Genomic DNA, 27,472 nt, shown 5'->3' on the forward strand with positions numbered 1-27,472 from the left:
GCTGGCTCCAAAAAAACTCCCATTTTGAACCTGAACAACTCCATTCATTCATTCAAAAAAAAGGCAACTTCTCTACTGAAATACTAAATCAACAAATCTTTTACACAACTCGTTACGGTATCATTGGCTATATTCATACCTCTTGTTCAGTGTTCTGATGGTCCATCTGGAAATAATTTTCTAATTTATTAGATATTAGGCGTTAAAGATGGGGGCGTGTCTCTTTGATTGACATGCCTGGTCTGGAATGAATGATAATCTGACGGGGCAGGCCGTGGGGGGTCTGTCACTGGAGGACAGCTCGAGTCCAATGCATGTCGTCTTGACTCAGTTGTGTTACATTACTTTTATTTTGTCGATATTTGTTGGTGAACGAAGAAATTTGCACGGACAGTTTTGCTGTTAGTTATTTATTAATTGATTTATTATTAATTATGGCCCGTTCTTCGGTACTAACAGACTGGATGGAGGGATGCATATATTCAGTTTTTTCGGTAAGTAAATGTTTTGTGCTTTTGTGTGTTTTTAGACATGACTGAAGCACTGGTTGATGAATGTGAGGAGACTGGACCCCATGCAAGACGTCAGTGTGTGTAGTTTGAGGAGGATCAGTTCTTCACAGATAAGAAGGTAGGTACTGGTAGAGACATTTTTAAGTTCTAATAACACAACAAAGTATCTAAATGTACTAATACGTAGTGGTGAAAGTGGGTGAAATACAAACCTAACATGGGCAAACTTTTCAGTAATAATTTATCTGAACGTGTGGAGAGCAACATTTCATGAATTCATCTGTTACCCTTTACTGTATGACGTCTGTGATCATGATGTCATCCTATTCATTTTTACCAACATCAACACAGTTTCATTACAGCTGATAAAGTATGGTTGTCATTATGATTTCAACACTTCTGTATAATGTGAGTAAATAATTTTGTATTTTATGGTTTCTTACTGTTCTAAAGTCTGTTAAAGTATTAGAATATTGTCAGGGAGAGTTGGCTTTAAACTAAGACAGGCTTTTAATAACACTTTGCAACATGTTCAACCTTTGTGTGTTTTTCAGGAGATGTGATGTCATGCCTGTGCTCTGATCATTTACACCTGTGTTTTGAAGGCTTGAAGACTTCATTTGTCTTGCAGCCAGATGTCCTGTATGGAGCATCAGGTTCCATGTTGGAGCGTCACTATATAAGCTCTCTTCTCAGATTTGTTGTTAAACACTTTTTTATGCTGTTTATGCACCAAGCATGCAGAACCACATTTTCAGGACAAGGATAAAAATATTGTTTAACAATTAAGTCAGTGTCATGTTATTGGAAAAAAGAAGTCGCTGATAGAATTTGCCTATGGGCAGCAAAGGATTCAGGTTTATTGAGTACAATGCCGCCATCCATATATTAGTGTTCTGGGGGAAATTATTAACCAAAGTCTGAAGTGTCATATTGATTGATGGATGAGGGTGTGGCCTATTGGATTAATATATGCCATGTTATTCTGACACTCAAATTGCTGTGCACTGTAAAAAAGAAAATGTTAACAGTGCTGTTAATACGAGATGATATGTGCTGTAACAGATTTGTATTATTATTATTATTATTATTATAATTATCACCAACTCTGAACACACACTTTTGTTTTTCAGGCCATTCATTGGGATGAATCCAGAGAGAGTAACCAAAGCTGGATGGGGCAAAGCCCTGTCAAAACATCCAGGGAAGGTTGCCCAGAAAAAGATGACAAGAGTCAACCCTTGTGTCTCCAGTTTACTAAAGAAATTAAGGACTTTGAGTGGGACCTATATAAGTCAGTTCTCACACACACACACACACACACACACACACACACACACACACACACACACACACACTCACACTGTTAGTCTCTTACCCACACTCTTTTTTCAGGTACTCAGTAAGTTATACTTGGTCACTCATTCAGTCATTCAGTCAGTCTCACTCTCATTTTCATTTTGTAATATTCAGAGTCAGTGTTAATCTGTCGGTAACTGTGTAAGTCATTCACTCTCTCTTTCTTTGTCATTAACTTGGTTTTACGTGGTTAATAATTTATGCCTTAAGCTATTCAGTCAGTCACTCTTTAAGTGATGCACTTTTCTCAGACATTCACTCAGTCACTTAGTCCTTCTCTCAGTCTACTCACTCAGTCATTCTCTGTAGTTCACTTGGCCACTCATTCACTCCTTAAGCTGTCCCCTCATACAATCCTTATGATTACCCACATACAGTACAACAACTTGAGAACTTCATGCAGACTACAACCCTTCTTAGAGATTTTCTTTGCTGCCTGTGGTACAAGATAGATCTGCTGTCTAACATAAACTTTAAGGAAAGCATGAAGAAAAGTGGGCTTTTTGATTGAAGCACATTTAAGCGAATAACGTCTAATACAGAGGAGAAAATGTCACACCAAAGAAGACAGCAAACCTCTGAAAGAAGCCATCTCTAAATACAAGAAGCAACATTTTAATAGATGAAAAATAAGTATTGAATTCATCAGGCTTTCATGCCCAACTGTCAAAAACCTATGACTGAAAACTTTGCTTTTTCATTAAAGCTGAAATTGTATAGGTAGTCCTTCTTCTTTTAAAATGGACAATAAAAAGACAAAATAGTTGCCTGAAGTAAACAGCCAAACTTATGACAACTGGTTGTGTCCTTAATTTAAAGCTATTTCTACTATGAATTGGTGGCAGCTGGCAATCTGACAAAGACATGCAAGCAACTCATCTGTTTTAGTTTCTGTTCATGTCCTTAACACTTGCCCTTCACAAGCTCTGTGCAAAAGCTCATTAGGCCGATGGAGAAGTAGAACACAATCTTCTCTTCATGTTTATTTTTCATCAAATATATATAATCTGTTTACATATTGTTCAATTCATGACATGTAGCGCAAGGCTTCTTTTCATGTCTCTGTCATACAAGAAATCATGTGTTATTTTGTGAAAACATAACATAGTCTAAGTAATAGTAGTATCAAAACCATAATACTATAATATCAAAACTTGGCTGCAGCGTTCCAAGTAAAAATTGACTATAAGTAAAAGTGCAAAGATCTTTTTTATATAAAAACATAAAAAGAGGCAAAGACAGGCCCACCACAGACAAAGCAAAACATTACATTTGAGCAGTGGAATGTAGTGACCTACATTTGAGCAGCTGCCTGTGTCGTAAGACTGCAAGTTAAAATTTAAGTTCTTGCATGAATATGACTTCCAAAACAGTGAGAAGAAATGTGTCCTTTAAACATTCAGAATATTGGGTGTGTTTGTTGGTTTCAGCACAGTTTATGTATGGTGAAAAAGAGATACAGAGGAAAAGAGATGAAGAATAGAGATAGAAAATGGGTAGAAATTAATTCTGGATCAACTCGTATTGATTGTAGACTGTAGGCTACAAGTGTAGTTCACAAATGTGTACATATAGTTAGAGTGTAAACACACAGACACACACACAGGGGTCGGAAAATCTGAGACCTCTAAGTCAAGATACGTGCATTTTGGTACCATGAAGGCGTGATCCTAACCACCCGGGTTCGAGTCCAACTCGTGGCCCTTTGTGCCATATCACACTTTCTTTCCCTGACTTGCCTGTCTCTCTCTCACTCTCGCTATCGGAATTAAGGCAAAAAATTACTTAAAACAAAAAAAAGTGATGAACCCAGCTGGGACGCACTTGTTATTCATTGCTTTTAACTTCAAAAGTTACAATTGGGCTTTGGACAACAAGTCCAAGCCAGGGTCATCACTTTTTACTGTCCCCTGGAAGCACTTCCGTTGTGTTGTGTGTATTTGCAGCACATGTGTTGTCAAATTGATGAAGATGTTTTCTGAATTTGCAACATGTTTGTGTATTTGCATGTGTTTTCTTAAATTGCAGTGCATTGAGCTCTTGGGGCCACCGTACGAAGAACTGTCTGATGCAAACTTTTACAGTCTTTGACACAAACAGTCAGAAAAGAATAATGACTTTGTTGCTGTTTTCAAAAACATTTCAGAAGATAGACTGTGTACAAGGTTAAGATCGCCTATATGTTTAAATCAGATCATGGGCGAATGGGGTTCACTGTGATTCATCAGCAAGCTCAAAACATTTGCTTAAAACAGGGAGGCCCTGACCAATGACTGTGCTAACTGTAGCAGTGGCGGAGAGAGACCTCGGCCCAAAAAAACAACACTTTGTTTTGGTTCATCGTCCTTCATTAATGTTCACACTGTTCTGATTTCTCCTGTGTGCAGACCTACTGTAAACATGTTAGGCTGCGTTGCTTGGATTATTCTGTTGGAAAGCCAGGTTTTTTTGGCCATAGTCAGCGTCCACAGCTACTTCTTTAGTAACCAGGTACCCTTTAGGCGCTTCAACTGGCACCATATCTTCAGTGATGAACCAGGTGCTTTGGACAGGATATAGGACAACGGGTGCATTGTCATTTTGGTCCTCAATGAAAACATTTATAGTACAGGTCGAGGAGAATGTAGGGTGGCTTTCATCTCGAGCTGTCACCTTAATTTGGAAGTGGACTGACTCTTCATAATCAAAGACACGTCATGTGAGCTCCCCTATTTTTGAGATGGATGATAAGAAAAGAGGAAAACGGGTTGGTTCTCCAAAATGTTGGCATTGTACTCTGCGTAAAAGTTGGGCAGGTATCATTTACATCATTAACAGTCATTGTAAGAACCTTTACACTGGAGAGTGAGGGAGAGCCTGCATCAGCGGCAGTGACTGTGATGTTGTACTCTGGTTGAAATTCTCAGTCACTAACATGTAATAGTTTTTCACCTCTGATAAAAATTTAAATGGAACATTGTCTGAGATTGAACACGTGACGCGCCCACTGCTTCCTGTGTCCAGGTCATAAATATTAATCAGGGCCACTATAGTTCCGGGTTTAGAGTCTTTGCCACATAAGTAGCAGCTGACTTTATTGCTATCACTGGTTTATTATAATTGATGTCAATGACATCAATTATAAGTTTACAGTGAGAGGCCTGACCACCGCCTTCATTAGCCTGAGCAACCAGCTCATGCACACTGGCCTCTTCATAGTCAATAAGACCAGCCACCTTTACTTCTCCACACAGAGGGTTCATTTCAATAACTCCTGCCATCTTGGGGACATTGTCATTGGCGTCCAGAACACAGATATGGATAGAAGCAGTTCCTGATCTGACTGGATTTCCCCCGTCAATTCCATTGATTTTCAGCACATATTCAGCTTGTGCCTCCCGGTCCAAAGTCTTTTTGAGAACTAGTTCCGAATGAGCATTGCCGTTTATTTTTGTAGTCATTTCCAGTGTAAAATGGTCGGGCTCAGTTTATAATCACGGACAGAGAAAAAAACAGGGCTGTTGTCATTTATATCTGTAATATCCCAAACTAAGCTGTATGCCTGAAGGGGATCTTCCTGTGAGAGCTGATACTTGAGGATGCAGACAGCTGATCAGAAGATTGCCTGAGGCAGTGTCCAGTTCACACAGCTGGCTGGTTTCTTCTGCAACAACCCGGGCTGGGCGAGCATCAAGCTCCGTCGCTTTCAGCTCCAGATCCCGCCCGACATTCCCGATAACAGACCCCCGCTGCATCTCCTCTGGAAGGACAAGCGGATTTCTCCAGAAGAAACACCAAAAAGGAGGCAAAACAACAAAAAAGGCAGCCATAGTTTAAAGTTTTTTCGCTGGTCCATTACTTTGGACAATATGGATAAATCCTAAACATATGCCTACAATCAAATATCGAAACTGAAAATGCAGCTGTAATGCAGCGTTTCCCTGCTTCTGTAGCTGAGTAAATCATGCTTTATTAGGGAAGCATAGGCTTAGTGATTCCTCTCTCTATCCCCAATACACCACTGTGCTCTCTCTCTCTCTCTCTCTCCCCCCTCCCCCCATATACACCCACATCAACACAAACACTTGCATACACAATCCTTGGCTCTAACCCATACTCCAGTTCCACTGACACAGATAGGGTGAGACACGCCATAGCATCCATGAGTCAGTGAGTCAGGCATTATAACAGAGCGTCACCAAGAGACTGAGGGGATAATTACAACAGTGGACAGTATGCAGTATAGTATAAGATTGATGCATTATATTTGTTCATATTTTAATATAAGCTCGTGCCACACCTGTCCAAGATAAGACCAGGCTAAATCAGGTCGTGTTAACTTAATATTATACAAGATGAATAACATCCATGCTTGAAGAAGAAGAAGATGGACACAGTAAAAGTAACACATGAAAACTATAATGCAATCCTGTACAGTACTTTTGCAATAAACATCACCTGCTTAATTCTTATATTTCTATTCTAATCATTCCTCATTTTAATTCTTCTGACACAATGGTTGTGAATATGTTCAAGATTTCAGTTTGTGGTGGAGTGGAGGTTAACACAACCGTGCTATAACCATGGAGATGACAGTTGACTTCGCACACACACTCCTCCAGCTAATCATACTCAATAACAATATGATGGCCGTGAAAACCAATACGTTTCTAGGCTCTATGATCTCCCAGGAACACACTTGAGTCTGCAACAGAAACTCCTTTACAAGTACAAAGTTACTTCCTGTGTTACTGAGGAAGATTAGCTGTTGATTGACTTCTATAGTGCAGTTACTGAGTTTGTTCTCTGCACATCAGTCACACTCTGGTCTGGACAGGAACAGGCTTGAATTGAGTTAAGTCTGCAGAAAATATGAATGGGGCCAAATCACCAGGACTTGTACATTTTCTGGGCGGAGGTTAAAAATCACTATCACTGCAGAGCCCTCACACCTTAAGCATTAATTGATTCAACTTCTTCCTCTGGTAGGTGCTACAGAGCACTCTACACACAGCCAACACAACCCAACATGATTTCCTTCCACAAGTCATTACACTCAGCCAGTTGTAGAAGCCATTTGAGATCTACAAACATTTTTGGTCTAACAGAGTAAAGTTAAATCCTCTTAATATACTATATATGATAGTCTAACATAGACACTGTGCAATAACATTTAAATAATATCCCCTCAGTATGATATACAAAACTGCTGTTAACACTGAAGATATATTCCTCCATCAGTATATGCCCATTGTACAAACTCTGAATGAAGAGTAACTTATTATCCACACAGTATTATGCAGCAGTGAGTCCAGAGAGAAAACCTCGTCTCCGACAAACATTCAAGTCACCTATATAAGAGCTTCATAGTGCATCACACTTGACGATATGAAATAAATCATTGTTAACCACAGTGTTGAACAAAAAACATAAAATGAATGTTAAAAACCTCAGTTATGACATTAAATGGAAGTAAGGACCAGGGAAAGTGCAGTATTGGAGAAAGCACTAATAAGATGACTTCTTCTGCTGTGAATAAAGTGGAGCTCTACACATGTATTAACATTCAGAGATTCAAAGGATAACAAATGTGTAGGTTTAGTTTCTGTTTCGCCCCGGCCACCATTAATAACTACAAATAAGTACTACAAACCAGTGAGTCCACAGTTTTAAAAGCAGGATGAGCACACAGTTAGGAAGGTAGAGGCCACTGATTTTTGACAGAAATTACAAAGAGCTCAGAGACATACTGCTGCTGCGCTGAAAAACTTTGTCATTTAAAGTCAGTTGACTACATGAGTTTATCACTGGACATGTTTTACTGCTCCTGCTTAAAGATGAATGTTATAAAGATTCGTAGAGTTACTGTGACATAGTAGTAGTAGTCTCATAGATTCCTCTTAAAATTAGACTTAAAATTACTGAGAAGACTATAAGGTTAGGCATTGCAATAATTAATTTAAGCTGTATTTACTGTATAATGATGCTGAGATCTGTGGGTACGGAAACTTGTTAACATAACTCAAGTTGTCTTACAGCAATTCTGATTAAACTCATTGGGGACAACCAGCGCTGTGCCCAAGCCACACAGCACTTTATAATGCAAGAGCTTTCAAAACCCACAATTGTCAATTTAGTGTTACAGCACATACAGATTTTCATACTTCACGCTCAGCTGGGACCCATATTGTCTTAAATTATTCATGCTGAAGTTGCATGAAATTCAACCCCTTCCAAAAGATAGAATCTAACCTGGGAGTAGTGCACGGACAGGAAATAAAACAAAGACAGGAGGCAGGGAAATTGGCTCTAATGGCTGGATGAGTGACATGAATAAGAAAAAGAGTTTATAGCACATATGGGAAGAGAATCATCCCCAAGTAAGTGCAAGGGAATTAACTCCAAGTTATTTTGTTGTATAAGTCAAAAACCAGAGATATAATATGTGAAGTTACAAACAAAACACCATAGAGTAGCTACAGCGAATGATATTGTCATTACAGTGTTGTCCACTTAATGTTAAGGTCACACAATCCACAAAACATTATAATGTCATGTATAATATAAGCTGTAAAACCTCACATCACAGAAAAAGAGATCAGTGCTATGCTCACTGTAGCTCTAAATCCCCACTGTTTGAATCCCACTCAGTCCCCTGTGGCTGCTTAGCAACCCCTCTCCAGCACAATATACTCTGAATTAACAGGGTAAAGCGTGACCGCTGCCTCCTCAAAACCACGAGTCAAGGGTGCTCTCCCATCATCAACGCCTTCTCTCAGTGCTGCAGCAATAAAAGCCTCTGATTTATTACAAGATGGCCTCAAATCACACACACAAAAAACAAACAAACAAACAAACAAAGGATACAAAACAGTCTGAAAGCCAGATCAGTGTTAGCGTTGCTGGTGGCTCCACGTGAATGTGGGCAATGGGTATAAGGGACCTGATACTTCATGTCAAACAAACAAGCTAAATAGAATAAAACTAGTCTCCCTAACCATGAACCTTTGAATGCATATTTTCAATTTACTCCCACATCTGTTTTACACCTTATAAACAAAACTAGCTTGTGACCTACATACTGTATAACTGTATATATATTCAGTATAGATGATGATGTGCATTGTCAAGCTTTAAATTCAGCCCCGCATCTCACTTTCTCCAAACTGGATTTGCCACCCTACAGTGCTTGGCTTCACTGTGGAGTATACAGTGATGGCTCTATGACAAATTCACTGAGCAGGCCCTGAGCAATAATGTACAAGTCCCAAACCCCTGTCCTCCTGCTACTATAATCCAGAATCAAATGACTCAGTAATGAAGGTTTCATGAGGATTTTTTTTACCCCTCATAAAATTCGCAGGGAGAAACTGCAAAGAGGTGCACTTTATGAGGGATTTGCTACCAAAATGGACTGAAGGATTAATGTAGTATGAGAAGACATTCTTTTGTGTGTGTGTGTATGTGTGTGTGTGTGTGTGTGGGGGGGGGGTATCAATCACTGCATTGTTTTATTTTTTTTAAAGTAGTCTTTATCTGTTTATTGGAGAGTAGACAGAGCATGGAGCAGCCCACCCTAGGGGCCCCCGTGGGCTGGGATCTGGCCTTGGTGCTGAAGTAAGAATTCACTCGGTCAAATCGATGAGGAAGGGATCAATTTTCATATTCACTCACAGCGCTCTGGGTGAAAGAAGTGATGCAAGACGCAGAAGAGTGCAAACTGTCATTTTTATTTTAGTCCATTTCATTTAATGTTTGTTGGCGGGTGTAAAATGAGTTAAAGAGTAGTAGTAGGCTTCAGTGCCCCTGTAGTTCAGCAGCCCTGTTCACGCGTGGCTGTCACTGCCGATGGGTCTTTGAGCAAGACACTGCATGATGGGACCTAACCCCTCACCCGTCTCCCGGGATAAGCGCGTCAGCTAAAAGCGTTAAATGCGAAAGCCTCTGTGAAGACTCAGAAGAAGGGATTAAAATCCGCAACGCTGGGATGTTAAGACTGCATTAGACCTGAATCCTCTCCGCCAGCTGCACGTCGCCCGTGGCTAGATCAGAATTTCATGGAAAAAAACTGCACAGATGCGCCCACATCAGTCCATTTTATGTCGATCTTCTGCAAATGTCATTTTCCTTTAAGATGATGTAAGACATCACTTTACGGGACGGTTTTTTTCCCCTCTCTCTTTCTTGCACAGCTTAGAGCAACATTATCTTAAACCTTCGGCCGGACCAAGCGTTTCCGCTCTTAGCAGTTTGGAGAGATGGGTGCGCACAGGAGTCCCGCTTCCATCCTCCGCTCTGTGAGCAGCCTCGGAGCATCTTTCAGCATCCCATTTGTGAAGAGCAACGCTCAGTAGCAGGATGATGGGATGCACGCACAGTCTACAGTTTATCTTGCACTGATGTGATTGAACTAGAAGCCAAGCGCAAGAGGGTGAATCTCTCCAGAGAAACTTAGGCGATTTTTTTTTTTTTTTTTTTTTACTTTTTTGATGGTAGGAAATTTCAGAGTGAAGTGAGGATTATATTATTTTTAAGTCACAGCCATGACCCATCGCAGTGGATGCGTGTAACACGATGCTGGTTATGATAATCGATCCTGTTCAAAAAAGGATTCACCGTGGGCAGGCACATTTACGCATGGGGTTAATGGATATACTGTAGGCACACCTTTGGGATTGTTTGTCATGAGACCATGGATGTGAAGACTGCAGCCTGAATCAAGACTGTGCTTTGGATCTGAGTGCATCAACACCATGCAGCTACACCCCACACCCTGAACTTCTGGGACGTTTGCGCGACGCGATCGAGACTCAGATTTCGTGCAAGATCTGCAAAAAATGGCACTGAGCGAAAACTGCAAAACGCAACCTGCAAAAGAGCAAGGCTCTGTGCAAAACCCCCCATCGGATGTCATTGAGCTAAATGTGGGTGGACAGGTGTATTACACTCGCCATGCCACCTTGACAAGCTTTCCAAATTCCTTACTTGGAAAGCTGTTTTCTAACAAGAAGGGGTCTTCAAATGACTTGTCCCGGGACCTTAGAGGACGCTATTTTATTGACAGAGATGGCTTTCTGTTTCGGTATGTACTGGATTACCTTAGAGACAAGCAAGTGGTCCTGCCTGACCACTTCCCTGAGAGGGGGAGGCTAAAAAGAGAGGCGGAATACTTCCAGCTGCCAGAATTGGCCAAACTTTTGTCATCCGAGGAGTCAAAACTATTTCCAGACGACTTGTACTACAGTGATTTCGATGATGTGTCGCAGGGCAGCGACCAGAGGTTTTACCCCTCTTACTCCTTGGACAGGAGGTATGGCTACATCACAGTCGCATTCAAAGGCGTTTGCGCGGCAGGAGGCAGAGAAAGTCAAAGTGATGCCAAAGCCAAAAAGTTACCGCGGATCTTCATCAGCAGCAGGATCGGCTTGGCAAAAGAGGTGTTTGGAGACGCCCTGAATGAGAACAGGGACACCGATAGACCACCGGACCGCTACACCTGCAGGTTTTACCTCAAGTTCAGGCACTTGGAGAGAGCTTTTGACATGCTGTCAGAGAGCGGCTTTCACATTGTGGCCTGCAATTCGTCCCTGACTGCGTCTTCCATCGGTCATTACGCGGATGACAGGGTCTGGTCCAATTACGCACAGTATATCTTCTACCGTGAGTGGAGATTTATTCCTTCACATTATAATTCCATAAGTTATGTGAATTTAATTGGAGGCGTTGACCTTCAGAAGTCACAATGAGATCAACAAAGTAGTTAAACACAGACAACACCCAATGTGCAAAAAAGTGCCCCTCCCTCCCCCTAGGTAACCACATCCAGGCTATAGACACATCCACATGGTGTTGTGTGAAGGGCGTTTTACTCATTAAGTAAGTGTAATTGTAAAATAAAAAAAAATAAAAAAAGTTTAGTTAGAATAGTTTTCCATATAAAAGGTCTAATGTGTTTGCATGGTGCAGATTTAAAGGCGATGGGCAGAAACAAATGTGTAGCTCACACCACCAGGAGGCATGGTCGGGTTGCAGCACATCCTTCCTTCTTGAATTTTTTGCATCCCTTGCAGTGACTTTAAACTTCAGTTCTGGGTCCGAGATGAGAGGCAAACTTGCCCACAGCCCTCATGGGAGTTGAGTCACAATGCTGCTACACTTCAAGTACACATGCGTCATGCGTAAACAGATGCTCAGATTCTGCCAACCGATGGGTCATGAATAATATAGCACCAGTGGGCAGCAAGATTTCACATGAGCGCTGCTGCATTCTCTATGAATCAGCTTTGATTTTCACTTGCCTAGAAAGTTTGTTCATCAGCAAATGCTTTAATTAGCTGCAAATGTGGTTCATTCCACTCCTTGCAGAGGGAGGAGTTGGACCATATGGCCAATTAAAAAGCACTTTGTTCATTATTCTGAATGGCTCCCTTTGGAAGAGCTGAAGACAACTCAGTTGGTAGGTAAAGGTTGGAGACGCAAGAGGGTGGGCCGAGGAAGACATGACATATGGGTTGCTAATGATTTACCAATAGTGTTGTTAATTCAGGCTAATTATAACAGAGAGGTCTGCCATGACCTGCAGTAATATCCAGCCAAGTAGGATTTTCCTGAGTCATTCAACTTTTTGGAGCACAGCATATGGTGTAGGTGTTAACCCCCCTTCCCCATTAACAGACACATCCCTAGGACAAAGGCATGTGATGGGACGGTAGGAGGTGGAAGCAAAGGAGGGAAGAGACAGGGGAGAAACTTATAAGTACAGCATGGAAAGAAAAAAAGAAACAGAGTAAGAAGAGCACAAAGAGGAAAGAAAAAGTGAGAGGGAATTTAAGGAAGCGAGCTGAGAGGAAGTGGAGAAGAGGGAGGCAGGCAGATGGAGGAGAGAGTGGCTGAGCATGAGGGATGAGGGAGTAAAAGTTGCATGAGACCTGGCCATGGGGAGAAAGAACTGAGGCAGAAAGAAGAGAGAGGGAGCGAGGAGCAAAAATAGATTAAAGTATCAGACAGGAAAGTTCATCGAGTCCGAGGGAGGAAAAATTTTTGGGTGGAAGAAGAGTGAGAGAGAGACTGGGTTTTTCATTAAAAGAGAGCAGACAAGGTGAGGGTGTAAGGAAACACACACATATACATAGCGAGCATTAGGAGACAGAGTCCTAGTCAGGATGATGGATAGACACATCAAAGGCAGACAGGCGTGAGAGCCCTTGCTTCACAGCAGCACAGCAGCCCGCATCCACTTTCAAAACTAATACTGTAACCTGATTCTGAATGTGGGACATTGGCTGGCCTAGGGCAGGTACTGTAGTCCTAAACTAAGAATACATGTAGACAAGTGCACCTTTGAGGGGGGGGGGGGGCATGAAACAGATGTGCTTTATTGTTGTTTGTTGTTTTCAGCAGAACGCTTCACTGCTGTCTTTTTACCCCCACCCCCCACCCTCTTGGGCCTGCCCCATCCCATCCAGTCACATATGGAGTGAAAGAAGGAGGCTGTGTTTGTTGAGAGTGTAAGAAGAGCAATCCGGCACAGTAAATAAATTGAGAGACTTTCTTCCAGCCTGTCAGTTCCTTAGCATCATCCATGTTGCTCTTCTTTTTCAGTGCATCAGTTGCTTTCTACAGACTTCACTGACTCTCTGTATTAGTGCAGACTCCAGTTTCCAAAATACCCAAGGTGGTTATTCATCACTTTACAGTGCGGTATCATCTGTATTCACAGTCAAGGGATGAATTCCTTCATAAAGTTAAGACACTCTATACTCTAAATTATTGTCACCCACTCCTGCCGGGTTGGATGTATGCTCTTGGTTTCTCCACAGACTAAAACAAATGATACTTTCAGCAAAAGGGCAGTCTCCTTAGGAGGCCACAGTGTCTGAGCATTCATCACGGACAAGAGTTTCTGCACATGATGGCCATGATGAATAATTCACATTTAACCTGGTATGACTTGTTCACCCAATAAAAAACTCTGAGTCTGAGAGAAATGGATCACAATTGATTACCAGCACACAGTAGAATTAACAGAACTGAGATATTAGATTAGTTTGGTCAAAAAAACCCAGAGGATCAGCTGCTTAATGACATTACCATAAGGAAAAGTATGGATGCCCATATCTGCCAGTAAAAGAATAAAACATATATAGATGAAAAGTTAGTCATGATAAAAGAAATGCTTGTGGAAAGTTAAAATTCAAAGTTCAAAACTTGTGAGATAGTGTGTCAACATTTTTGGATAAAAAGTCACAATTACAAGATAAATCAAAATTCTGAGATTTAAAAGTAAACAATTCTGATTTTCTATCTCAGAATGAAGAGATAAAAAGTCAAAATTTTAATTTACGAAGTCAAAATTGTGAAAGAGTAAGTCAAGATTTTGACTTGCATACAGTATAGATGGAGAATTTTGATATAGTAAATCAAAATTTTATATCAACACATAACAATTTTTCTTTTCATTGCAAACAGATTTCCATTGTAGGTAATCCTGTCAGGGTATTTGTCAAGCAGAAATGCGTGTTGTTTAGCATGATAGGGACATTTGGTTTTTCGGTTGGCAGTCACAACATTATTGTTGCAGTGATTAAAAACTCTAACCTCCTGGTTGGCGCATGGGACTGGTCTCCTTATTGCCAATTATCTCTGGGGAAAGAGGAGAGCGTTGGCTAATTTAAAAGCAATCTGTGATCTCAAAATATTTCCTCGTCTCCACTCATCCACTGGAGATGCAATTTAGAGAGATAAATGCTAAGCTATTTTCAGGGCAATTTAAAGAACAAGTCATATTTTTATCATAGAATAGGTTGTTTCAGTCAGTTCACAGGCAAATATTAATCATGGGACAAAGTCACATCATAACCTCCTTTGACATTACAGCTTCCACATCACAGTGGTTTAGCAAATCATCATTGAGCATTGGTGCTGGTATCATCGGAGATAGTTTCATCTCTCCTACTCTGAAAGAGCTGTGCAGAAGTGTCCTGTCAAAATGGGCAACAGTAAAGATGGAGAATGATTATACTTGCCAGGTGTGCTCTGTTAATACAACTGTGCAGTCTTCATTTGGGCTGTGAATGAGACGATGTGTGGCCATAATGGCTCCCGAACAATGGCCACAAGGCGGCAAGGGAGAGACTGGGGGAAAGTAATCAATTGCTTGGGTGTAATAGAGGCAGAGATTGGGCCGTCCCCCAGCTCCCAGAGAGCCTGGAGTCTGGATGGATTGGCATCGCCTACAAGAGATGGATGGTGCTCCCATGAATAACTCATATACGTCTTAAAGAGCACCTGGGCAGAAAAATGGTCAGGAGTAACGCACGGGTGTGTGCGCTTGTGCCATTTTTTCTCACAATAGTTGCAGAACCTTGTGCACTACATCAGCCCAAGTAGACAATCTGGCTCACCTTGGGAGTAAATCTGAGTTTATTGAAAAGGTGCAGATGCAAGAGGAAAATGTAGTTTTTGAAATCAATCACTTTTTAAAGCAGCATGCACTGAATTTAGAAGGGCCATGGTGGTGGTTTTTCATGTTTTAGGTCATTAGAAATAAAACTTTGCTGCTGGTGCTGCTGCTGTTTGTTTTCTAGATCTTACTACAAGCTTTTGTATTGATTTCTAGGGAGCCGTTAGTTTCCATTTCAGCTTCAGGTGCTGAATGCTAACCCTTTTATGTATGAAGTAAGATACTTCACACAAACCCTCTCACACTGTCTGTACATGCTTATTGATTGTCTTATGTTTTTTTTCCCCTCAACAATATAATGCAGGACTGCTGACTCACAAATCACAGATGTTGGGGGTGTCCTTGAACGCACCAACAAGGAGAGTTTTCACACTATAGTCCCTGCTTCATTACCAAGTGATGATAAAGCAAAATGACAAATAAAATGAATAAGTATAGACTTTGATGGATTACCTATCTCAAGCAATGTTCAAGTTTCATATTGAACTGAATAGAAACCAATTCCTTCATTAAAGGCAAAATGTCAAACTAAACGTGAAACACTTTAAACTTCCAATCACAGTTCTTTTAAAAGAAGAAACTAAAACTTAACGGTATTGTTCAGCCATAATTTACATACTGTCATTTTTTGTCCTGGTTCTGCCATTTTTGCACTGTGTAGCTGTTGGAGAACAGGTATAACAGCTCTTACCATCTGACATCTAACACCTTAATGATCCCTCTAGAGACACTTAATGGCTACTGGGATGGTGAAACTTACACTGTGGGCAGGGCCGAGTGTTTCCTGAAGACAGGGGGATCGTCCCTGAAGGGAAGCTTTGTAAGGTTTTTTTAAGGTATGACTCTGGTTCATGGCAGCAAGTGCAACCTGTGCACATGTGATTGAGCTGAGAAAGAACTGGTGTTATCTAAGTTAGTGCTGGGAAATTTAAAAATGGATGTGATGCATGAGCTAAGTGTTACATGTAATTTCTCCAGATGCATCTCTTTGAATATCACCTACTTCACAGGGTGAGGGACGTCAGAATTGCTCATCTTCTTCCATCCAGTCTCTTGAGGGATCATTGAGGTCATGAAAAGACCTCTGTGAATACTAAGGACGCCTTCTCGTTTTCCACCCGCCTCATCTTGCTTCATCGGTTCTTGTGCAGTGGAGTGGTGTGGTGCTGGGTCAGGGGACAGGCCTACAGGGAGAGGCCGATATAGACATTTCAATCTGTCTGCGTGGCTTGTTCATCTCCCTGTCAGGGAGACACTCAGCAGGCAGCCACCCTCTGACTCTGGGAGGGGACAGCAACCGCTTGTCATTAACAATCAGCCAGTGAAGCTGTCACTCTCCTCATGGAAAGCAGATCATTTGGGCCAAGGCTGTCTACGAGAGAATATAAGAGGTGCTCTGTGCCCTTGAATTAGGTCACGGGAAGCTTGTTGGGACTGCATGGGTTACCCAGACCAACTGCTGCTGTTGAGGGGGTTTCGGCAGAGTGGGTTGGCGGGGGCCAAAGTAATTGATATTGACAAATTCAAATGTATGCAGATATTACAGACATTATTATATCTGGCAAAAAGATGGCTGTAGCCATCAGTCAGGCTGGTCACAAACTGCTGAAGTGATGCTTTTGCAGCAAATAGGACTATCTTGGTGAAATGGATTTCCCTCTCCCTGTAAGGACAGTCACTGCCTTTGCAAGACAAGCCTTTTGTCTGCTGCAAGGACACGCTGGCCTAATTTGTGAGCTAACAAGCATGTAAACTACACTCTTCCTGAGGCAGTGACAGAGTAAAAATTATTTGTGTAACTGGATATGAGAGCCGGAGAATATAAGAGTGTGTCTAAGATCAGAGCTTCTCCACTCGCTTACAGAGCTTAACTCCCTGACTAGCTGCATGAATATGCACATTTAACCCGCCAGACAAAATTACCCCTAATACATAAAGCTTTTTTCACCAAAGTAACAAGTAGCAGTTTTTTTTTTTTTTTTTTATCCCTATGTTTATTTCACAACCAAAGTCTTGAAAAAATGTTTTTGTGCTAGAGCCATGCAGCAACTGAAGCATTTGTAGATAATTCACACCACTCAGGCTCAAAGGATTTAGTTGCGTATGGACAAATAAGAGGCAGTAATGAAAGTGAATAAAATAGATGTGTTTATTTAAGAAATTCAGAAGTTAAGTGTTTTTTTTATCCCTATGTTTATTTCACAACCAAAGTCTTGAAAAAATGTTTTTGTGCTAGAGCCATGCAGCAACTGAAGCATTTGTAGATAATTCACACCACTCAGGCTCAAAGGATTTAGTTGCGTATGGACAAATAAGAGGCAGTAATGAAAGTGAATAAAATAGATGTGTTTATTTAAGAAATTCAGAAGTTAAGTGTTTTTTTGTCTGCGTCAGACAGCTTGAATGTAAAATAGTGCTTTGTGTTCAAAACTTCTTTTCATTTATTTAGATTAAGGGAGCAGTTCATATCACTGCAGAGATTCAAATATGAGAGGCAGACAGCTTTGGGTCACTCAAGTCTGAAAATGAAGTAAATTGCATTATGGCCTCCTGGTGCAATAACCACACAAAACTGCTGAGTGATGAGTCTTTCTTCGTTCGTTTTTGTTCATTTATTTATTTAATTTTGCCTCTCAACGTTCAGCATGTGACTGTGCCGAGCCTCTCTCAGATTACATGACTGAAGCACAGAGCTGCTCTGCCTTTAAAGAAATAATCATCAGACACCCATGATGAGTCAGTTCAGGGGCAGAGATAAAAACAAACACACTAATGTCTGACAAGAAACCCACTGACATTTGAATTTGAGTTTGTCAGAGCTCCCTGCCTTCAGTCCCCATCGTGTCCTACTTTCCTGCCATTTAAAACCTTTAAATGGGTAAAAAAAAAAAAAAAAAGAAGTGTCATTTCAGTCCAACATCCAGGAAGGTGAATTTCCATGAAAGTGACCTCTCTCAGGCACGAGGACAAACACCCCTGCTTTCATTAGATATGGAGAGGAGTTTGAGGATAGCCTGTGAGACACGCCTGCGTGCCCCTGCGCAGAACTCGACTCCCTCTCTCTGTCTTATTTATGAGAAGTGCAGACACAGCTTGGGTCTGGTCTGAGGACCAGCCCCAGTCTTTTAATGTGGTTGGAATATGATCTCTTAGACAGACTGTATAGATCTGTGAAAAACAGAATGCAATCAATGGCTTCCCTGAAAAGATACCTAAGTGTATTACACACACCCACTTGTTTAAATGTACCCAAGAAAGACTGTGTTTCCTGACAAGGCTCTTAGTTGTTTCCTGTCTTGGCTCTGACAGGGACATCAAAGCTCCGCTCTCACACAAATAGATTTCTTTTTTGCATTATGGACTATACGGCAGCAGTCATTTCCACGTCCAGGCTCTATTTAGACAAATTGTCGGCTGCAACAAAATGAATGCCCAGGTGCTTCTCAGGCTGCCAGTGGCTTTTATACAATTCATTCTCCTGCATGGCCTGAAAATTTTATGATGCTATTATTGGGTGTTGGCTAGTTTCCTAAACGGGTTGCCCCTCTGGACTACAGCATCCATCCATTTAGAAACAATGCTCAGCCTCCCGCCTCTTGATCCTCCCCGCTAAAGCGCCTGCATCCATTTGCCCGGTGCTGCTCGTCTGCTGGATTCAACTAGATTCATTTTCTGTGGGGGGAAATTGGTGCAGTGATTGGCCTCTTCACTCATGGATTAGCCATTAAAAAGCTGTTAGTGACTCTCTCACTATCTGCCCAATGCAATCATCGCACCAGAGATAAGGTCATTATTACAGTGTGCGCAGAGAGGTTAAAATCTCCCTTGAACTCTGTTCAGTATAAATTGGTGCATGCACTGGAAGGAGGTAATGGGCAAATTATTGCTCCCTCTGAGATATCATTGGTATTGAGTCTCTATCATCACAGTGGAAAAAGCCATTAAGAGGGTTTTAGAGTCTGTGTGCATGAGTTTATTTCTCATACACTGTTGTTTATATTACAGCGAGCAAAGCAGTTTTCAACACTGCACATCTCTACCTGTTAGTACATCTTAATGAGACCATAGTTCACGGATATTTTTGGAAATGAAAGACATCTACTGTGTTTACTGTCTTTACTTGAACACTTCACAAGCCAGCAGGCAGTACAGTACAGTATTTCTGGTTCATAATTAGCAGTGTAGGAGGATGTGAGATGCGACAAGAGGTAAGCACAGGAGGGAGAATGAAGGCTACTAAAATCTGGTCGTACCAGGTTCACTGCTCATCCCATCTTTGTGACAGGAGGTCAGGACACCTGCAGGGTCTGCAGGCACATCTATTCACTCCATTATTCACTGACCTGGTTCTGTTACTACCCAAGATAAACTTTTTTTGTGTGTGTTTACCTGCTTTTTCTACCTTGTTGCCTCCCTAAAGGTAGAAAGCACATTTGTATACTTATTTGACTGAGTGATCTGAAAACACAAAAATAATACACCAACTCCTTGGCAGCCAGGTTACAATTCTAATAAGAAACTGTGACGGCAAACCAGATTGCTTTGGCTCTGAGGCAAACTTTGCCTTGGGAAATGGGAAAGGTCTTTTAGGGAGTCACACTGAACTGCACTAAGCTCTGGGGTCCTCCTTATCAGAGGAAGCAATATGCACAGCCCCAATTAAATGTCAAAGCCAATAACTTGCATGTTCTTACATCTAAATACCCACACACACCACCACACACACTCATCTGCCATTCGTTTAAAGATATTTGTATGACATTGAAACTGCTGTGTAGGCATTTGTCAGCATTTGTTTGATCAGTACAACTGTTTCTTTTGATTAGTTGTGGAATCTGTCACCATACAGACAGCTGGGACATTGGGTCATACTGCAACAGAAAATGTACTGCATGTGGTCAAAACAACTGACAAGTGTGTTTGGGTTTATGTGTTTCCTAGGCGGGCCCTCAAGGTGGTCGTCCTCTCACTGTGACTGCTGCTGCAAGAGCCACAAAAGTGAGCGTGAGGGAGAGAGCGGCACTTCCTTCAATGACCTCTCCACGTCCTGTTCTGAGACCCAGTCAGAGGCCAGTTCCCCTCAAGGAACCGTGATCTGTGGCCCCGTGAGACGGCAGCCCAACATCCAGACACTGGACCGCCACATGCCAAAAGGACCAGTTCATATGCTGCAACAGGCAGAGATGCGCCGCAAGACTGACATGCTCCGCGTGAGAACCTTCGGGGTCCGGGAACGAGAGGCAGCGAAGAGGAAAGCAAATAAGGAGAAGATGACTCCTGAGCAGGAGCTGGAGAAATGCATCCAGGACTTCCGGCGCATTAGGATTCCTGATCACTTTCCAGAGAGGAAGTACATGTGGCAATCAGAGCTCCTGAGAAAGTACCGTCTCTAAATACGAGTGTGAAGAAGAGAAAAGACAGGCGAAAGAAAGAGAGATGGTACTGTAGTATCATGTCACCATCAGTGGACAGTATTAACTGCATAGGCAATAGACTGCACCCTCTCAGACACATACTGTACTAAAAAAAACTATGGCCACTTTTCTGCCAGCATGACTAGAGGAGCACACACAGTACAAGGCAGCGTGAGTCATTGATTTGTGACGTATGCACAGTGTTGTGTATGATATGCACATGTGTAAATCAGGTTACTCCTGTTGGGGCTTACATCGCTAACCCTGTTCTCAACTCAGAGAGCTGGGAGCCAGGCATACTAAAGGCTACTACTATATCACTAGTTGAAGCAACAAAGCAACCTCAGGGGCAACATCATATCAATTCATCAACTTAACACATATTGTATGTGCAATTGCCCTCAATAGCTGTTTTTTAAATGGATGTACCCAGATGGTGCTGTGAGTTAGCAATGGAATATCACTATACTCCACTGATAACACATATACTTATAGTAAGCTTTGGTAACGGCACTGCATGTCATTTCACCCTTAGCATAATTATGCAATATCAAACAAAATTTCAATTCACTGTTTAGTGTGATGGGTAAACATGGTGTGATATGACTGAGACTAACGTAAATGAGGAAAGCACTGCCTAGATATGTTTGCCATTGTGAAAATTTTTGTCTAATGTCATTATGTGTTGGATAGACGATGTTGTGTAGGTAGAATATAATGCCAATGGATATTGATCTAATTCTTGATTGTAAGTGTGCAAAAAAGCTAATAAATGCGTTAGAATTGTATTTATTAATAGTGGACTGTCTTATGACCTTCAACACATTTAGATTTAAAGGGACAGTCCAGTCTTTCTCAACCTGCCTTTTACTCATAATTGACCCTTCACTAATCTGTTCTTCCAAACAGCATACAGAAGCAAGTTTAGCATCTATAACTAGGCAGGCAGGCAGGCCTGTCAAGCTTTAGAGTTCTCCACATGTTGAAGTGGCGTGCACAGGGCCAAAAACAGAAAACCACAAATATAAGGAAAAGAGTTAACAGTGTGTTTATCTGTTAAAACGTATGTTGCAAATATTAGCATCTAGCTTACTGTCGAACCTAACCCAGGCATACCTCCAAGGCACCAAGGGACTTGTCATTATCACTAACATAACATTTTGTGGGCTTACAGGTCATATTCAAGAGGACCTTTTATGCTTTTCGGAGTTTTCCCTTTCCTTTCTCAGTTGCCTGGAGGAATTTACTTTGTATGCTCTGCTGACGGCATAACCACAAAGAAGTCAATGGCTGGAGTCCATTTTTACCACATTTCCCTCCACTGTAAGTACAAACATGTTGAGGTTATTTCTGAAGGATGGGGCAGTTCCAACTTTATGTCGCCCAACGGGAGACTCAGGCTCACAATCTGTATGTCTGCACTATTATTTGTGGATTTGTGATGTTTAACTGGGTCACCGACGACCTGATCGCATTAGTGTGAAGCAGCTTAGCAACACACACAAAGATATAAATGCAGAAACAATTGTCAATATTGACATGCTGTATCTTGTTAGATCGGCCAAGTTATCCACTGAAAAATTAACTGAATGGTTAAATTCAGTTAATTTTTCAGTAGCCGTAAACCAGCAAGACAGCGAAGGGTGGGGACTCTCTATCTTTGTAGAGGTCGTGAAATCCGTTTGTCTGTCCATTACTTGATTATTTATATCACTTTAGTTTGTAAGTGTCCGCAGATAAAAAAAAATCAAAAGTTTTTTTCATAAAAGTATTCCAAGTTGAATATCGTCATGTGACGTCTATTACAGAGCAAAGAGTGACCTTTTCACAGCTTCTCTCCACCTTTCTGGCATTTCCCTCCTGCTCCAGAATCGCTTGCAAAGGTGGATCAGGTCTATCATCTTCTTGTTCAAGATTGAACTCTCAATCTCGCTCAAACCGATAAGGCAGAAACGATGCCATTGCCACAACCATTTGTTTACAGCTGCGTGAGAAAGCAGGACATGGTCGGAATGTGCAGTTGCAAGTGTAGAGGAGTAAAAGTCATTTACTAAAAGTCATTTATTTATCTTTTTGTATAGTACAGATAATTGAAAAATATATTTAAGTACACCACTCAAGTAAATGTACTTTGTTACTGTCCACCTCTGAGTGTAAGATGTCCTAAAGTACAAGAAAAATAATATCTTCTTGGAACAATGAAGCATGTAAATCTATTTTAGTAGACACCAAGAATACAATGATGAACATTAAAGATAGTCATAATATGTCCTTCTTAAGAAGGGAGTAAGCTGAAACCTTAGAACGTCAGACAGAGAGGCACTTTCAACCAACCTGGAGCTAACGTCAGCTTGATTAGCTAGTTAGCTGAGATCGACAACATTTACTGGCATAATCGATGGTCTAGTTGCTTTTTCTTTCTTTTTTTTTTATACCTCTGTGAAATGGTGTGATTCACAGTTGAGGTACTTCATCTTTGGGTCAGCACGATACTCTCCTGGTTAAATAATCAGTACAAAAGATTAAGAACTCCATTACAAAGTGCTGAGTTTTCTGATAAAGAGTTTAAGGCACTAGACTGTGCTCATAAACGTGGAGGTTGACGTTAACCACGACTCTCAAGGCGCATATAGGTAAGAAACAGAACTTAAAAATGTTTTGACGTGAGCTTTTCAAAGCTGATAACACAATCTGCTGCTTAAATCAATTCAGTTTTAAATTCAGGATCAGTTTGTGAATTCAACAACAATGGTGTCATGTTTTGTTGGAGGCAGAAAGCCAACAGAGGACTGTCCCACAAGACAACAAGCCTCAGAGAGGTAATGGTGGTCCTGTGGTCACGTATCTCTACAGCAGACTGAGGAGGAAAACTTTGCTTTTGTATTGTGCAGCGTTGGCATTTGTCAAAGTGGCTGCAATCGTGAGAACAAGACCCAGTTTGTAGCATATTCCCATGTTTCTGCTGTGAGAGATGACAGCATATTTTACAATAGCTTGATGTATGTTTTTTCCCTGAACCTTGGATTTCCCAGATACAGAATATCTGATACTGGGCTGAAAACAAAACCATAATATCTAGTGTTGCACCCATCATCCCCAGCTCACCCCACACAAAACTGGCTTCATTTAAGAAGTGAAATAGATCCTTCCTTGTTGACATTTTAATGTGTGCCTCATCCTCTTGAGAGGATCTCAAGGAAACGGAAAGAGAACTATAGCTGCGCATCACAAGCACCATTTATAGAGAGCACTATTTTTAGCAAACAGATTTCTGCAGTGTCGCCACATTGCATCCATAAGGAGCAAGGCTGAGGGACCGAATTGCTGCAACCCCTAAAACAACCGTGTGATGATAGATGAACAACTGCCACTCTCTTGGGACAGTGAGTGTCCTCCAACACAAGTTCAAAGGGAAATGCTTTGTTACGGCTTGGAGATACATTTTGCACTATATGCAGAAATGCATATGACAATAACTAGATTGTAAGTATAAGTCATATACCTCTGCAGCCCTTCTACCTTTGTCAGCATGAGGGCTTTAATGCAAACTGAAACCTGTAATCCTGAGCAAAAAGACATCAGCCTGCCCCCATATGTTACAAAAGAGAAAGTTGAAAAATAATCTCAAGGCTTTCAAGTCTCTATTTAGCTACTATTTAACTAAGAAGAGATATGGGTTAGGATGTGAATGGACTTCCAGAAACTCAATAAAATAAGGGCATTAGATTCTTAATACCCCAGCAGAGAATAAACCAGCGAAAACCTGGAAGGGGACTGTAACATAATGAATTTGTCAGGGATATAGCGGCCATTCTTCCTCTCCTCCTCTCTGCACCCAGACCCATATCTCTTCCTCTCAGCCTGCATTCAATAGGAACACAGCATGAAATCTCTCAGTTTGAAATCCAATGCCCCTTTCCTCGTCTTTGAAAACCAGATCCGCTTTGGATGGCATTTCGCCTCGCACTATCTGAATCCTAATACCCCAATAAAAAATCAATGAATCAGTTTTTGCATATCAAATATACACAATGTCACAGAGTAGCCTGGCCTGGCCTGGCCTGACCCAGATGACCTTGCTGGCCTATCCCACAGAACCACCTGAACAAAGCTGTTGCCACTCTGCTTTCGTTACAGATCAATAGCCTCAGATCCTGGCCTTGGCCTTCTAGTCTTTACAGGCGGTCGATAACCAACATCCTCCTCCAGGATGCAAAGTAACATTAAATCTTCAATCAAAAAACATCACTGCCACCGCTAACCGCCCTCAATTATCCAGCAGGGTTGCCTGCAGGGCTCGCATTTCCCACAACAGCTTTCTTTAGCAGGAGACAGGTCTGACAGCGTGATTACAGCCCTTGTATTAGAAAATTACTGCAAAGCCTGAGTGGATACAAGAGTGGGAAAATTACCCTGTTTATCAGATATTAGGCAACCAGAAAAGACTGTTATTCACACATGGAATAAAAGAGGCATGATGTAAAATCAAGGGAACAGGATTTTATTTTTCAGGTAAGGATTCGATTCTGTATTATATGAGGTATATGAGGAAACTATAATTCACTTTCCTCTTATGATATAAATCCAAGGTGATAACTGGTTTTATTGTTGCAACACATGGAAGAAGTCTGGAGCTATACAGGCACAGGATAATTTATACTGAGCATGACATCAGGAATAGAAAGATGAAAATTCAATTTATCTCTTTGCTCTGAAAAAAACCCCAAACTCTTACTGGGAGAGGTCTTGTTGCCTGCAGCGCATCTCCATAAATATCCAAGACCAACATGTTTTTCTGCTCACTCATCTAATTTTAGATGACTGACATCTCAGAGTTTTATAAACACTGGAGAGGTGGATGGAAATGTGGGTGACTAACTGGGAGACTGAAGATCTTTCTCCTGAGGTTCACATCATTGTTATTTGCATATTTGTACATCATGATGCCAAAAAAGCGTATTCCCTGGATTATGCCACCATGCACTCTGAATTTTCAAGAAAAAAGACAGATAATGATCTCAGGAAAAACAAAACATTTACATGCTATTGTCACAACCTTGGGGCCCAGTTTTCCCTTTAGCTTCACTTCATCTGTATATGTTTCAACTTTTATGATGTTAACAGGGTCAGTTTTCCCTTTTCAGCCACATTGTGCTCAGAGCTGTGATTATATTAAACCTACATACTGTGTGCTCTTTCGTTGGGGAGCCTGCAGGGACGTAGTTAGAGAAATGGGAGCCAATTTACAGCCTCAGAGTACATTTGGGGTCTTACTCTGGCCTGATTCTGCCAAGTCCAATGTGTGGAAATACCAGTGGAACAGATTACAAATGAATCCAGGGGAAGAAATGACAAAATCATGGTGAATGTCACCACCATCACTCCCTGCAGAAAACTGGGAGCGTTATCCAGTGCAGTGGGGCTTCCCAGCTAGAGAGGAAGACACAAGCACACATGTGGGCACAACACAGGCTTACAGGGAAGTACAAACATGCATATCCGGTCTTTGGGCCTAACATTAAGTGTAATACACATCCACACATTCCCTCTGGAAATTTTGACTTTTAAGGATTTAATTTGACAGTGAAATATCTGTCTCCAGGATTTCTGCTTCAACAACAAAAATTTACAACAAAGGTGAGTAGACTTTTGTTTGTGTTGTTTAAAGCACAAATAAATTATATTCAAAAATGCAACAGCACCGTCTCTCTCCATAAACAGTGTCCCAGTTACTCTGGAAAACTGACAGACTCTGCTGTGAACAGGTTTCTTTGGAACTACTTTCGACTGAAGAAATAGTCCCCGTAAAAACTGTTGACTTACTGTAGGTCTGTCAATTATTTAGGATAGGAACTGACTTCTAAAACAAGAGATGTGTGATGTTGATTTTTAGTTTTCACAGTGCCACAAACAAAACACCACTCCCCTCCACTGTATGGAAGTGGTGCAAATATCTCAAAAAATGGGCAAGTAAAACCACACTGCAGGTTTTTGTTGAGCTGACCGCTTACAATTGGGAGGTCAGAATTTTTTCGGAAACAACACAACATGCGTGATAGAATTTTGAGGAAAAAAATGTTAATATACACTAATAAGTTAACACTAATGTAGTCTAATAAAACTGTCCTGAAATAAATCTCACCTCCATTAAGCTTATAATGTTCAGTTTTCATTGAAACTGTTCAAAATTCTAGACACTGTGGAGGCTGCAGTTTGTGTTGCGATTGGATTGTCTTGTGCTTTAATGTGTGTAAAGGTGATTCTAATATTTTGCCAGCAGGCCTGGCAGTGTAATTATTTATTTATGAAAATACCCATGAGGGCCAAAAAGTTTAAGAGCCTAAGTCCAACTTAGACTCTGGTTTGTCAGTAGTTCTGTTACACACACACACACACACACACACACACACACACACACACACACATACACGCATACAAGTACACTGGATTTCAGTGACAGGTGTCAGTCAGTAGCGCTGACTTCAGCAGGCATTGAGTCCACTGTGAGTATGCTTTTGCACTTCTTTGGCGCCCGATCTCCTCCCTCAGCTTGCTGCTCTGGCGCCAGCACTGAGATACCACGACAAACACATGATCATTCGCCTCCTCAGACAACCACTGTCAGCATTACAGTTAGTTATCTGCATTACCTGTGCGGCCCCACACATTCTTGGATGTTCTCCAAACTCCCCTTGGGATCCATTCAGCCTCCTGCACAAAATCAAGCTTCTGAATCCAGTTACAAA

The 27,472-nt window shown here is 41.3% G+C and overlaps 1 protein-coding gene across 1 annotated transcript; it reads left to right on the top strand.

The window, feature by feature from the left end:
• Window positions 1–10,687: 10,687 nt before the first annotated feature.
• LOC111226699 (BTB/POZ domain-containing protein KCTD16-like) lies at window positions 10,688–20,705 on the top strand. The gene is made up of 2 exons (XM_022751985.1): window positions 10,688–11,510; window positions 20,254–20,705. The coding sequence occupies exons 1-2, from the start codon at window positions 10,688–10,690 to the stop codon at window positions 20,703–20,705; spliced, it is 1,275 nt and encodes a 424-aa protein (XP_022607706.1).
• Window positions 20,706–27,472: the final 6,767 nt, after the last annotated feature.

The sequence above is a fragment of the Seriola dumerili genome, unplaced genomic scaffold (assembly GCF_002260705.1).
Source record: "Seriola dumerili isolate Sdu_G_001 unplaced genomic scaffold, Sdu_1.0 BDQW01000161.1, whole genome shotgun sequence".
Classification (NCBI taxonomy): Eukaryota; Metazoa; Chordata; class Actinopteri; order Carangiformes; family Carangidae; genus Seriola; species Seriola dumerili.

What these genes read in the sequence shown, in the direction of transcription:
- LOC111226699 (XM_022751985.1), top strand. Translation starts at nt 10,688, where the DNA reads ATGGCACTGAGCGAAAACTGCAAAACGCAACCTGCAAAAGAGCAAGGC. An exon ending in CGCACAGTATATCTTCTACC is followed by an intron (nt 11,511 to 20,253) that starts GTGAGTGGAGAT and finishes TGTGTTTCCTAG; the next exon opens with GCGGGCCCTCAAGGTGGTCG.